This window comes from Lactuca saligna, chromosome 9 (assembly GCF_052625555.1).
Source record: "Lactuca saligna cultivar CGN05327 chromosome 9, ASM5262555v1, whole genome shotgun sequence".
In the NCBI taxonomy this organism is placed as follows: Eukaryota; Viridiplantae; Streptophyta; class Magnoliopsida; order Asterales; family Asteraceae; genus Lactuca; species Lactuca saligna.
The window spans coordinates 182,260,170-182,275,518 of NC_136425.1; the positions used below are offsets into that span (position 1 = coordinate 182,260,170).

The 15,349-nt window shown below is 39.6% G+C and overlaps 1 protein-coding gene across 1 annotated transcript; it reads left to right on the forward strand.

Moving 5' to 3' along the window:
• The first annotated feature begins 11,299 nt into the window (after nt 1-11,299).
• LOC145015764 (tRNA synthetase class II (D, K and N) family protein) lies at nt 11,300-14,951 on the forward strand. Its single transcript, XM_078974238.1, has 14 exons — nt 11,300-11,772; nt 11,846-11,989; nt 12,075-12,184; nt 12,267-12,378; nt 12,471-12,542; nt 12,643-12,855; nt 12,944-13,066; nt 13,162-13,357; nt 13,444-13,631; nt 13,723-13,794; nt 14,145-14,243; nt 14,351-14,431; nt 14,537-14,594; nt 14,662-14,951. Exons 1-14 carry the CDS (start codon nt 11,392-11,394, stop codon nt 14,829-14,831), a joined length of 2,019 nt encoding a protein of 672 aa, XP_078830364.1. The 5' UTR covers nt 11,300-11,391; the 3' UTR covers nt 14,832-14,951.
• Nucleotides 14,952-15,349: the final 398 nt, after the last annotated feature.

Consider the following 15,349-nt stretch of genomic DNA (forward strand, 5'->3'; position numbering starts at 1 on the left):
ATTCAAGTCTTAAGTTGATTGTTTGAAACATTATACAATGAATAATGTGTAATCAATATGGTGATAAATAAAAGGTGGTTCTATTTATATTCAAAAGGGTTCTGAGACCATATTAGATTCGATTATTATTGTGTTTCACTTTTCATGTTTTGACTTCCAAAATAGCTAGGTTATTCTTTCGAATGACTAAGTTATTTAAACACTCCACAGTCGTTCATATGTTGGAAGTAGGTATGAATCAAGACTGTCATGAATCGGGTTTGTAGATGGCTAAATGGGTTTAGTCATAGCAATGGTTGCTACAACATTCATGAGTGCTCATAAGTTATGAGTATTGGAATAAACCCACGCTCACTTGTATCACTTCATGGAATTTATCTCGAATGATCGTGGGACAATAATATCATATAAATCTTCAAACCTATAGATATGAGTTGTTACCTATGAGTTGGTTGTGCATTGATTGCACGTAAACGCATCAGTAACTTGATGTTATAAAACGTGCCTTTGTGTACAATTCAACAAGTAGTAGAACAAGTATATGAGTCGAAGTTTATCTGTTCCTTCTAGAAATAGAAGCGATATCTGGGCCCCTCGATGATTTTGTTGTGACCTATGTACCGGCCGGTCAGAACTAAATTGATGTGTTCGATTAAGTTCTTTGTCAAACAAATCGAAAACCGGGAAACAAACTGCTAGACAATAAGTACGACGTTGTTCCATGTATTTGTCCGGCTGATATCATGAGGACAGAGGATTATATGATCACTTATCTAAAATGGCGCTTCATAGTTCAACAGAGTCTTCATAGTTCAACGGAGTTTTCGAGAGCTACGATTGCTGGTTGGTTCCTGAAGTAACATATGCAAATATAGTTATTAGACTTATCCAAGTGGGAGTCTGTTGGATAAGGTGTCTAAGTCCATAACTTATTTGGTATATACTTGACCCGACCCGGCATGGTCCATTTGGGTTGCATCTCATCCAAACTATTTGTGGATAATTTTATGAGACTTATACACATATGATTATTAATATATTATAAGTTATAATATATTAATATTAAGTCATGTTATTTAATTAGTCTTAGTCTTAAATTAATTTAGAAATTAAAAGGAAGACTAATTAGATTGTGTGCTATTGGTTTTATATGGTGTGGGCTAACACTCATTTGTTAATGGGCTAGGCTTGTATGGAAGTCCATGGATGATCCATGGAGCTTTTAACCCATGGATCCTTGGAAAGGAAAGGTCATGGGTTATTAGGGTTTCACCCTAACCATGCACACTATATAAGCATGCTTATGGAGCATGAAATGGTGCCTAAGTGTAACTAGTGAACTAGTGTGTGTGAGCTTGTGTGTGGCCAAAATATACAAGTGTATATACTCTCTCAAATTTTTCCAAGAGTTTGTGGTGTTTTGTGATTCCATTTGAGGCATTCACACTATTGGTGCTTGGCCCTCAAACTCCTCAAGAACCAAACTCATCAAAAGGTATGTAATCTCTTCTAACTCTTTATGTTGAAATGTTCCCCATGCCATGTTAGATAGGTTATAAACCTTGGAAAATTATTATTTTGCATGTATTTAGACAAACATAGATCCAAGGTTTATTAGGGTTGCATGCACACTTAGGAAGTGTTAGATTGCTCAAAACCCAACATATTCATCTCCTGGTAATCTATACACATCTGATGCGACCCATCCTTCTTCTTCACAAATAGAATCGAGGCTCCCCAAGGTGAACTGCTAGGTCTGATAAATCCCTTGTCTAACAGCCCTTGCAGCTGTGTAGACAACTCCTGCATCTTAGGAGGAGTTAACCGATACAGTGCCTTGGTTATCAGAGTCGCACTAGGGACCAGGTCGATCCTGAACTCTACTTGCCTCTCCGGAGGTATCCCAGGAAGCTCCTATGGAAATACATCCGCATAATCTTGTACCACTGGCACATCACTCACCGTTGCCTGTCCCGCCTCTAAGGTATCCAAAACATAGGCAACATGCCCTGCGCAACCCTACTGAAGGTAACGCCTAGCCCTCGCTGCTGAACATAAAGTTGGTCCATGTTGTGGCCTCTCGCCCTGAATTACCAGCTCTCCCCCGCCTTGGGTCCTGATCCGAACCAACTACTACGCACAGTCGATCACTGCCCCATTAGGGCTCAACTAATTCATCCCTATGATAACCTTGTTCCCCCGCAAAAGGTATGGTGACCAAATCTACCAAGTAGCGCTCCTCGTACAACCTCAGAACACAGTCTTCAAAAATCTATGATGATCGCACTGATTGGTCGTCCGCAATCTCGACCTCTAGGAGGCAATCTAACATACCCGAAGACTCAGGAAACCTCTTGCTAAGTGCAAGAGAGACAAATAATCGGGTAGCAACCGAATCAAACAACACCTGAACTCAGATATTGTTCACATGGAACGATCCCGTCACCACATCGGGTGCGGCGCGTGCCTCTTCGACTATCAACTAGAAAGCTCTGCTCCTCACAACTGGAGCCTCTGACTTGACCTTTCGGCCATCTGTAACCTGTATAGTCGCGGGAGTTGGCGCCACTACTGTTGTTGCTGCTGCTGCTGCTATCAACCTGGGGCAGTTGGCTTTTTTATGGCCCATCTGATTGCAATGAAAGCAAATCAGGTATGACATCTGAATAGTGGGGGCAGGAGTAGTACAATCCCTGCCAAAATGCCTGGTCTTGCCGCACTTATAGCAACCTCATTCCGACCCACTACAGCAAACTCCCTTGTGTGACCTACCGCATTTCCTACAGCGGTCCCGGCCCTGCTGGCCCTTCGACCTAGCGTCAAATACCTTGGGTTTCTTCCTTGAAACCCCAACAGCATGCCCTATCTCCGCTTTCCTCTTCCTGAGGTGCTCTAAATCAAACTCTCTCTCTCTCTCCCTCACTCTGGGAATCATGGAATCCAGAGTCGGGCAAGCAGAGTAGTTGGCATGCTCCTGAATGTCAACCCTCAACATATCATCATAAGGGCTCATCTACATCTCCTCATCCCATGGGTACTGAGGTACCAACAAGGCCCTCTCTTGGAACTTGGCGGTGATCTCCGCCACAGTCTCAGTAGTCTGCCTCATCTCAAGAAACTCCCTGGCCAGCTGCTGAAGCTCCACAGCTGGAGCAAACTTAGCCATGAACCTGGTCACAAAATCCGACCAAGTCATAGCCTCAATGGTTGGGGCCCCCAGTGAATCACCCACTAACTCCCACTAGTCTCTGGATCGATCCCTCAAACAACCCGTAACAAAGCAGACCTTCGACCCCTACGAGCAGAAGCTCATCAACCGTGCAGACTCGATGTCTGCAATCCATCTCATGGGCACAATGGGGTCCTTCACCCCATGAAAGTCTGGTGCGCCACTCCCCCGGAAGTCCTTGAAGGACAGTATGCGTGAACCCGACTGGTTGGACGCCAAGTTGCTCCTGAATGTCCGGAGGTGGTCCTCCATCAGATCAACAATCCCCTCCTTGATCAACCCGAAAATAGCCGGGGTTGCCTCAAGAATACCTCTCGTGATCTTAGACGCGATGAACTTGCGTAGCCTGTCATCAACCTGCTCGGATCCCGCACCCGAGCCTGATCCTGATCCTGGCCCAGATCCTTCTCCATGTCGCGTAATAGCCATACTGAAATAAACACAGAGATGTCATAGTCATACATACTCTCGAGAGGTCTTACACATTCTCCAAGTTTCCTAGTTCTTTCTCAGCCCTCCTTGATTCGAGTACGGATCCTCTGCTTTCAATAGTATGGGTCCATACTACCTTCCACATCTATCCGTACTTTCCTCAAGAATTGTCTCAACTTCACCAAGTCCCTTTTTACTAATACATCTATCCAACTAATCTCATCCTAGGCTTGTCCTAGGGCACTCTCTGACCTACTCTCCACCATCAGCTGCACAAGGAGTCCCTACCATCTTTCCCTAACTAACTTGCGAATACTATTACATATTCGCTTACTAGATAGTTAAAGCTAGTCGGAACCCCTATCAGCACAAAGCAAGCAGCATTCGTGCATTAAGTAACCATTACCAATCATAACCTAATCAGGCTATCATACTGTTGTCTGACTAGCCCTAGCATACAGCTCAATAAACTCATACAACAAGCATATAAGGCAACCTTCCTAGATCCTTAGCCTTAATATAGCATGTCGTTCTCATAATCACATAATAGGCATACAAGGAATCCTCCCTAGATCCTTAGCCCTATTCTAGCATGCAATTCTCATAATCACATCATATAACATAATATAACATGCTTGCGTATCTTGCGGAAAACTTACTTGATCTTAGTCGGTTGCATGCATCACACACCTTGTTCTTTCTCAAAACTCCTTATTTTAAATTTTAGAAAACTATTTTTTTTGTAAGGATCCTTCAAGCCCTCGATCTGAGTTCAGACACCCCCAAAGGTGTGCCCGAATCCCTCAAACCAAGGCTCTGATACCAACTTGTAACATCCCAAAATCTACACCAAGTATATTACATGTAAAACAATTAACGGAAATCAGCATTTAAAATCCTTTCAAACACAAAGTCACAGATCACAAGTTTCAAAACCATATTTGTAAGTAGTATAATATCAGAGTACAATCCCAGGTTTCTCAAATTCGGAACATCACGTGTGAATGTGTGATGCGCTCCTACCCCGCCGGCTCCTTTTACCTTCGATGAATAGGTACCTGAAACCAAAACTAAAATCCGTAAGTACAAATCTTAGTGAGCTCCCCCATCATAATCATACCAAATAATACCTAATATTCGGTATCTTTCAACCGGTATTTGTCGAGCATAACCAGGAGTTGCGCTCCTCCTCGGTATCTTTCAACCGATAACTAGGAACTAACCTCCCATTTGCTATCTTTCAACCAATAACTGGGGACTATTTCACCCCCTATTATTTCTAACACATATCAAGTACAATAATCATATCAGGCATAATAATCATATCTCATATCCACGCTAGATAATTATCACAAAGACAATCATCTATCCAACACTCTTACTTGCGTGCTGGCATTATGGACGTAGACCCACTCCTACTGGGAGAAAACTCACCTCAAAGTCGTATAGGTTCTGCACTGATCTCCGTATGAAAACCAACTCTCCTCGAATCCTCAATCCCTACACAACAACTTTTCTAACTTATTAATTCATACTCGTAACCCTTACAAGCGTCAACTCAAGTCCCAGACAAATTCAAGGTCAACACCTGGGTCAATGGTCAATCATCCGATCAAAGTCAACATATGGTTGACTCGACTCACCGAGTTGGTCCACCAACTCGCTGAGTCCCCATATCCATATAATTCCATAACACCGTCCCTACTCATCGAGTCTAGCAAGAACTCAACGAGTTCGCCTTCAACAACACATCAGACTCTCTTCAACCGATTCACCGAGTTCGTCCTTGAACTCGTTGAGTCCATCATCATCCATAAGTGTAACACCGTGAAATTAAATTTTTTTTTCATTTTAATTTAATAAGAATACTCCAATCACAATTTTATAAAACGTGTATCAATTGTTTTTACATGACACGAGTACAAATCAAAAACCCCAGAATCTCCAAACATCTCCATCATAAGTGTGTACTTATCATGCCGACGCCTTCCCGTGATCATCACTGGTACCTGAAACACATAACACGCAAACGGTAAGCAATAATGCTTAGTGAGTTCCTCAAAATACCACGTACAACACATACGCCTTTCCAGGCCATAGCTCTATGTGATCTTTCGATCCAGGTGTCTCAAGGGATTTCCATCCCATGAATCTGTTGACCTTTCGGTCCATATCATCATACTCATATCATAACATATAACATATACAACATACATCACATTTACATCATACACATAAGACCTTCCGGTCACACATAATCACCCCATCGGGTAAGGCATAGTGAGAAGACTCACCTCAATGAAGTCGGATAACTCTCGTGCTCAACGTCCCGACCTAGCCTCCTCCTATTATTCAAATAACATTCCCGATCAATACTCTCCCATGATCTCATCTCTACAGACTGGGTAGAAGGCCATTCTACCCTTCCCTGAACTCTCCTATATCAGTCTTGACCAGAATCCTAAAGTCAACGAAAGTCAACAGTCAACTTTGACCCGACTCGTCGAGTGCACAAAGGTGACTCGGCGAGTCCATGCATGTCCTCTGAATCCTTTCAGACTCTCTTGGCTCGTCGATTCTTTCTTCTACTTGACAAGTTACACCTGTCACGATTCAAGGGGCAACCCCGACTCGACTTGTCGAGTTCGCTCATGGACTCGGCGAGTTCGTTCCATGCTCACACTCAAATGACCTTTTGAGGTCAGATCTGTTCCTCTAATCCATAGATCTAATCTTCCCAATCTCAATAATCATGTAAAGGTTCGAACTTTATGCTCATGCAACGTCCAAATGACACTACTTGATGATTTAGCCCCAAACACAACATCCCAAGTCCATTTCTTCCATAACTCCTCATAAAGCAAGATGGAATAGGTTGTCTAAACATGATAAGGGACCATATTCCCAACAAATCAACCCAATAAAGGGTATAGAAAACCCTAGATCCATGGATTCTTTAACAAAACAGAAAAGGGATCGATATGCTACCTCAAGTACGATGTCCTTTGCTTGCAATCCACAAATAAGCAACCTCCTTAGCCTCCTCTAAGCTGGAATCAACTTCTTCTTGCAAAACAAACCCACAAAGGTCTAATAATGGCTTCTTCACTCTAACAAACGCTCAAGCACTATAAGGGTTTCTCTCAATGGTCTGGTAGCCGCAAATGGTGGCTATAAGGGTCCTTAAATAGGCCCCAAACCCGAGAAATTAGGGTTTCATTAAACAACGTGGGCTCACCGAGTCCTCCATTAAAACATACCAACATATGCGCGATCCCACTCGGCGAGTCTGAGTGCCTACTCGCCGAGCCCCTCTCTAATATTTAATAAAAATACTTAAAATGAGATACCTGGGAATCCAGACGTTACAATAAGAAGGTGTTCAGTCTATGACACACCGAGTTCCCCTTTAACTCGTCGAGTCCGTCTTCATGTGGTTGGGACATTGCCTTGAACTCGCCGAGTTTGTTCATACACTCGTCGAGCTCTATGATTTCCAGGTCCATAATGAGCCTAAACAACTGAGGGACCTTCAATCTTAACTTCTGGTCCATAACAGAAAGGATTTGGTGGAAAATACACTCCGACTCGTCGAGTCCCATGAACGACTCGTCGAGTCCATCATTGTCCAAAACTATATAGTCAATTATAATGGTTCTTAATGCATTCAAATCATAGATCTGGCCTCCTAGGTCCCCTTTTATACGTAAAGTTGAAAACTTTACGTTCATGCATGGGCTATTTAGCTCAAAAGGCCCTAAAATGGGGTCTTTAAGATGCATGGGCTCTTATAGCAGTAAAGTTTTGCATCTTTATGCCATGAGAGCCCCCCCTATGATCTTGATCTGAAGCTATTTCTCCATATAATGCCCTAAACCCAAAGGTGACTTAAAATTACCCCCAAAATGACAAGATTCAAGCCCTAAGGAGGATCTATCAAATGGAAAACCAAGGTTGAAGCTTTTTACCTTAAATGAACTGGAAATGGAACACAACCTCTGGATCTACTAGCTTCAACTCGACCTCTCAAGCTCCTTCCTTCTTCTTAAGCTTCACAACCACCAAGAATGCACAAAAATGGCTTAATAACACTTAAACAATGTTAAGGTTTCAGTTTAGGGCCTTCTGGAAGTAAGAGGGACGATGGAGGCTGGTTGGGGAGAAGATAAGTTGTTTAAATAAGGTGCAAACCCAAAATTTTAGGGTTTCATCCGTCGAGTCGGTTCCCCTACTCGTCGAGTCGGTTCCCCTACTCGTCGAGTCGGTTCCCCGACTTGTTGAGTAGGTCAGTTAAACTCCTGATGGATGTCGAGTCTACTCGACGAGTTGGTCCTCCAACTCGCTGAGTCCCAGGGCAAAACATGAAATTACTAGAATTTAAATACGTACCAGGAACCGAGTGTTAATATCATCATATTCACTCAGTAGCTGACTCCCATCATCGAGAGTTCCACAAATCACGAAGCAAGCAACATTCGAGCATCGAATAATCTCCATGATCACGTAAAACTACTCTAGGTTACAACTCTATTTTCTCTACTCACACTCAAAAAGTGTCACCGAAGTCAAGCAACTCTACCCCACGTGGGTATCTAACTACTCTCGTAGTAGGCTCCTCCAATGCTCATCTAGTTATCTCTCCTAGATTATCTCATAACTCAAAACTCCCTCTTTAAGTGATTCATTCTAGATACTCTTACCCAACACATACGCAAGGCACATAACATATAACAACAACTCCTAGGCTAAGGCATCACAAATCAGGCGACTATAACACCATAAATTTTCAAACAAAATTTTCATTTTAAAATCACATAATTCTCGTAACACGTTTCACAAAAATCCCATTTATTTCATTTACAAAACACATCTTTATAATTATTTCATAATAATCCAAGATCCTCAAAACATAACTCCTTCTCTAGTGTGTATAATCGAGCCAGTACCTTCCCACGATTCTGAGAAAAACCTGAAACACATATCACATAACACGGTAAGCATGAAGCTTAGTGAGTTCCCCAAAATACCACAAACAAATAATTAGCCACTCGAGGCTAAAGCTCTGTAAGACCCTCCGGTCAATGTGTCTCAGTGGGACCCTCCGGTCCCACAACTCATTGGACCCACTGGTCCGGTCACAGTGAGGACCCTCCGATCTCACTGCTCGTTGGACCCTCCAGTCTCATAGTTTGTTGGACCCTCCGCTCCGGTCTAAGTATCACATAATATAGCACACAATACATATCACATAGAAAATACATAACTCAAGCAAGCACATAAGATCCTCTGGTCACACATAATTACCACTCTAGGTAAAGTATAGTGAGAAGACTCACCTCGCAAGTAGGTGAGCAAATAACCTCGTGCTCGAATCTCGAACTAGCCTCCGCCTACACAAGGATGAATATCTCTAATTAATACTCTTTTCACGAATCAAATAATTGAAGGCTATTCTTTCTCTCTCTAACTCTTTGGAGTGGATAAAAGACCATCTTACCCCTCCATGGTCTCTATTACTCATGTTGACCAAAACTCCAAAGTCCACAGAAGTCAAACTCGAGTCAACAGTCTATGTTTGACCCGAATCGTCGAGTGCACTCTTGCGACTCGTCGATTCCCCTCGTATCCTCATAAGTCTCAAAAAGTCCAGATCAACTCGTCGAGTTGACCCCCAACTCGCTGAGTTATCGCACAATCAACCCATCGGGACAAACCCTCACCGACTCGATGAGTCCATGACTCGTCGAGTCAGACCATGGACTTATCGAGTAAGACCATGGACTCGGCGAGTCCCTTCGATCAGATTCCTCATTCAGACTATTTAAGGCAGATCCATAACTCCAAACACTGGATCTACCATCCTAAGGGTCGATTGTCACGTAAAGCTGCAAGCTTTACGTTTAAACATGACATATAAGACTCATAATGCAAATACATGCTCCCACAAGGGCTAGATGCACAAAAGCTAGACTCTAGCTCAATAAAGCTTGGATCTTTGGTCTCTCAAGTCCTTATATAGTCCATATCTAAGGTTTCAACCTCATGATATGCTCAAATAACTCATTGCCAAGAATGGATGGGAGAAGACCCTCAAAATCTCCCTAAACTAAGATTCTCACAAAGGAAAGGTCAAGATGGGAGCTTTTTACCTTTGCATTGAAGCTGACTACTAAAGAACTCTGGATCTACAGTCCATCCTTATTCAAACACACTAAGCACTCCAAATCTCCTTCAAAGGATGCACAAAACCACTCCAATTAGCTCATCACCCACTCTCTAGCTCTAATGGCAATTAGGGTTTGCTCTTAGGGGTGTAGGGTAACCGGTGAGGCGTAAATGGGGGTATAAATTCCCTTATATAGGCCCCAACCCCAGGAAATTAGGGTTTCTCTACCCATAACCTACTCGGCCAGAGTCCACTCATTAAATCCACGCGAGCAACTCGACTCGACTCGGCGAGTTGGACCATCAACTCGTCGAGTCTCTCCTGAAATCTCAAGATTAACATACACAATAATAACCCTAAAAATCCAAATGTTACAATGAATCTAGCCCTAAAATATGAGATACCTAGCCTATCCTCTAGCATGCATAAATAGTATCTCATAAGTATCTAATAACACAAAAATAAGGGTATTTTGGGAAATCACCGTTCGGGTTTTGGCTGATTGATCAACTTGTGGGTATAGATTTTTAAAGGAGGGTGACACTATGTTTGATTGTAGTTGTTGCAGGTTTTCAACAATTTGGGGATATTATGCTTAGCACTTGACAAAGAGTGTTACCTTCTAATGTGGGTAAAAATACCAAAATGACCGGTAAAATACAAGATGATACCTTTTAAAGGCAAAAAAAAAAAATCATGAGGGACCATTTAAACCATTATACTAAAGATTGTTGGGCTAAAATGACCATAACTCATATTTGAAATGTTTTTCAATGTTTTAAGCAAAGTTACGATAATCTTTTAATTATAATAAAAATAAAATTTTTATCTTGGATTTTTGGGTCGTTACAGATATATTAATTGAAATTATTATATGATATTGATAAAGAAATATTATTAACTAAAATACTTGATAATTTTCAAGGATAATTTTGTAATTTTTAATATTTTCATAATTTGTTTTATAGTTTTACCAAACTTTATACAATAATTTAGTTCGGTTAAATCAAGTACAATCCAATTTAGTCTCCTTCCATCTCATTTATTCCACTACCAAACACTACCTTAAGGGTCTTTGATTCATTTTTTCTAATTTATTTTTAAAATTTTGAATTTATTATGACTTAGACTAAAAAGAATAAGCGAACTTGTAAAAACAAATCAAAAAAATAAGAGAAATTAAATTGCTTCCCACCTTTTATGCCTACAAATGTTCTTACCCAATAAAATTATGATAATTATCATCATTTCATATTTTTTTTAACTAACTCATTAAGGTTATATTAGAAATATATCAATTACAATTAAATTGAATGGTGATTTGTGATAATTTTAATAGGTAGGAATAATTATAAACATAAAAGGTAGAAGATAACTCAAAAAATAAACTTATAAAAAACAAGCTCCAAAAATAAATAAAGTTAACCAAAAACCCCACTTCTAGGGCATCAATTCAGAGGTTTTCAATCTTTGATATCGTTCTTAAAGTAAGTTGCAACCTATAAAACCCTCTCATCTTCTCTGTACAATAGATAAGCCCTTTCCCCTCCCCCACTGCAAAACCATGTCCATGATTCTCCGGGTCTTACCCGACATAGCAATTCGATCCAGACACCTCTCAACTCAATCCCTCTCACTGTTTCGCATCAATCGCATATTTCTCAAACCCCTTGTAACAAAATCCTTCTCTTCCGTTTCTGCTTCTACAATTGAACCAGTTGTCAGTAATCCCCCCACAGCCACCAAGGAGCAACGACGGCAATCTGTACCTGGATCGATTCACGAAACCGCCACTCTTGAATGGGTCACTCGGAACGGACTATGCGGAGAATTATCCGAAAATGATGTGGGTAGACGGGTTAGATTGTGTGGATGGGTCGCACTTCATCGGGGTCATGGTGGGCTCACTTTCGTTAATCTCAGAGACCATTCTGGAATCGTTCAGGTTCACTTTTCATTCATTTGATGCATTTTCTTGATTCGAACTATGAATGGTGCTTACATTTGTTGAAAATCAGGTCACAACACTTCCTAATGAATTCCCGGATGCTCATTCTATCGTTAATGACTTGAGACTTGAGTATGTTGTTGCTATAGAAGGTGTTGTTCGACCCCGACCAATTGAATCGGTTAACAAAAACATGAAAACTGGCATGATTGAGGTTAGATCACTTGCAATTTAGCCTCTTCAATCCCAATAACTTCATATCTCCATGTTGTAAACTCGTAATTACATCTACACTTTAGGTTACTGCTGAGCAAGTCCAAGTCTTGAATGCTGTGAAAGCTAAGTTGCCATTCTTGGTTACTAGTTCAGACGATGCTAAAGATTCTATCAAAGAGGAAATTCGCCTGAGGTAGGTTTTACTCTTCTATCTTTAATAAAGCTAAATATGATGAATTACAATGTAGTTAAAAGAATTAATATCCACTTTGTAGATATCGTTGTCTTGATTTACGTCGACCAGAAATGAGTTCCAACATAATGTTGAGGCATCAAGTGGTGAAGCTCATAACAAGATATCTAGAAGATGAACATGGTTTTGTGAATGTATGTCTTTAAATCAACAACATTTTATTTCTTTACATGTTCTTCATCTTTTTCTTTGTTTTGATCCTTAATTTTTCATGGGTGTAAGGTAGATTGAGACTCCAATACTCTCTAGATCGACTCCTGAAGGTGCTCGTGATTATTTGGTTCCATCAAGAGTTCAGGTATTATATTTCTTTTAACATTCTGCATGCTTTTTAGTTTTTAGTTTACATTACAAAAAAAGAAAAAGATGAAAATTGTTTTCTGATTCACTTTATGAAGCCAGGAACATTCTATGCTTTGCCTCAAAGTCCACAACTCTTCAAACAGATGCTAATGGTGTCTGGTTTTGATAGATACTATCAAATAGCAAGATGTTTTAGGGATGAAGATTTAAGGGCAGATAGACAACCTGAATTCACACAATTAGATATGGAATTGGCTTTCACTCCTCTTGAAAACATGCTAAGCCTCAATGAAGATTTGATTCGAAAGGTTAAAGTTAAACACATTCATACTTTTTACTGTTTTAGCCCTAAACAATTTTCTTTTCTTTTCTTTATAATCTCTTTCCATTTTGCAGGTTTTTCTAGATATCAAAGGTGTGGAGTTGCCAAATCCATTCCCAAGGCTTACATATGCAGAAGCAATGAGTCGATATGGTTCAGATAGGCCAGATACCCGTTTTGCCCTTGAACTCAAAGATGTAAATCTTTCTATTCATATTACAAACTTTCTTTTTTTTTTTTTAAAAAAAAAAAAAAGATTCAACCCTTTTTATTGTTATTGCTGTAATTGCAGGTGTCTGATATTTTCTCAGATTCCTCCTTCAAAGTCTTCTCAGATGTCTTGAGTAATGGAGGAATCATCAAAGTGTTATGTGTACCTTCAGGTGCAAAGTCTTTTTCCAATACTGCCCTCAAAAAAGGTGAAATTTTAAGTGAAGCAATCAAATCTGGGGCAAAGGGTTTGCCTTTTTTGAAGATAATGGAAGATGGTAATAATAACCAACAACACAAAAAATCTTTAAATTTCAATGTTTTGTGCAAATATATTGACAAAGGGTAGAAATTGTAAATCCAGGTAAACTTGAAGGGGTTCCTGCTTTGACATCAAGTTTAGATCCCACAACGAAAGATTTGTTTTTGAAAAGATGCGAGGCGGGACCCGGTGACCTTATTTTGTTTGCAGTGGGTCCCACTTCATCGGTCAACAAAACCCTTGACCGGTTAAGAATGTATGTAGCCAATCTGTTGGGCTTGGTTGACCATGTGAGTTCTTATTCAGAAATGTTTGACTTTCTTTTTTCTTTCATATTTTTTTTGGTTAAATGCTTAAATTTTATTTTTGTATGATGTGCAGACAAAGCATTCGATCTTATGGGTAACGGATTTTCCAATGTTTGAATGGAATGAATCCGAGGAAAGGCTTGAGGTTTGTACTATGTTGACCAAGTGTTGACTTTTTTTATAAAAAATGTTTCCTTTTGACTTATTTGAGTTAATTGACTTAATGATCATTGCTTCCGATATGTGTAATGTGGTTGAATGGGTGATTATGTTTTTTAATGGATAAAGACATAAAGGGATGTTTCTTTTCTAGATTCAGTATACAGTATAAATGAGACAAAATGACCATTTTACCCTTACATTTCAAAAAACAAATTTCACAATATTTGTTAATTTTAATGTATTGTGAGGAAAAAGAAGGCCAAGTAGGTAAAGAGTTGGCATAAACAGTCTTGAATGAGACAAAATGACCATTTTGCCCCTCGACTTTTGCAGGCACTTCATCATCCATTTACTGCCCCAAACCCTGAAGACATGGAGGATCTTGCTTCTGCTCGTGCCTTGGCTTATGACATGGTCTACAATGGTGTTGAGGTTGTATTATTATTATGTTCTTTGAATTGACTTTTTCATAATCCATTTTGACCATAATTTCTTCAAAAAGATTTTCTTTTTGACTTTTTCCATGTGGATCCATTTAGATTGGTGGAGGAAGTTTGAGAATATATAGACGTGATGTCCAACAAAAGGTTTTTGAGATCATTGGCATTTCCCCTGAACAAGTGAGTAGATGCACAAAAAAAAAAAAAAAAAAAAAAAAAATTGAAATTCCCGTTTGTTTTTGCTTCTAAATTCTAATAATACTACTGTGGTTTATGAATTTTTAGGCTGAAGCCAAATTTGGGTATCTTCTTGAGGCTTTGGACATGGGTGCTCCTCCACATGGTAAGAAAATGTTTGACTTTTTTTTTTGTGGGAATTTGGATTGATGAAAGTAGAATGTTATTTTTAGGAGGAATTGCTTATGGATTGGATCGATTGGTGATGTTATTGAGTGGGAGTAGTTCAATTAGGGATGTGATCGCGTTCCCAAAAACCACAACTGCTCAATGTGCTCTTACTCGTTCGCCTTCAGAAGTTGATCCTCAACAACTTAAAGATCTTTCTTATCGCATGCAATAGACATATGCAATTTTTTATATGTTTTTTTAGTTACGTGAATCTAAAATTGAGATCAATATTTATTTAGGAAAAAAAGATTTGATACTTATTTGGTATACAAAGAGAGTGATTCTTTTGGTATGTGTATTGTTTCTTATATCTTTTCAATTTGATTTGATTTTTGATTCATGTTTAAACTTGGTTGACATAAGTAGGATTTTTATATGATAGTGTAACACGAGGAGGATTTAGAGGTAAATGGCTGTCTTCAGTTTGTGTCAAAACTTTTATTATTATTATTATTATTATTTTGCAATTTCAATAGATAAGATGCATAGGTAAGATAAAATGGAGGGCGACCATTGTCTCTTTATACGATAAGATGGTTTGTAATTGAATAGTAGCATTTAGGTTAGTTTTGTTGTATGACTGAATGTTAGCCGATAAAGAAGACATATGAGAGGAAGCTGAAAGTTATACAGAAACGTTGATGCTATGGCGAAAAGAAGATTAAAATGGTTTCATATGTTCAAATGATG

Bases quoted from the DNA above. Each gene is read 5' to 3' on its own strand.
- LOC145015764 (XM_078974238.1), top strand. From the start codon at position 11,392: ATGTCCATGATTCTCCGGGTCTTACCCGACATAGCAATTCGATCCAGA. The intron at 13,067-13,161 runs GTAAATCTTTCT...CTGTAATTGCAG, and splicing joins TTGCCCTTGAACTCAAAGAT to GTGTCTGATATTTTCTCAGA. The intron at 14,244-14,350 runs GTTGTATTATTA...GGATCCATTTAG, and splicing joins TGGTCTACAATGGTGTTGAG to ATTGGTGGAGGAAGTTTGAG.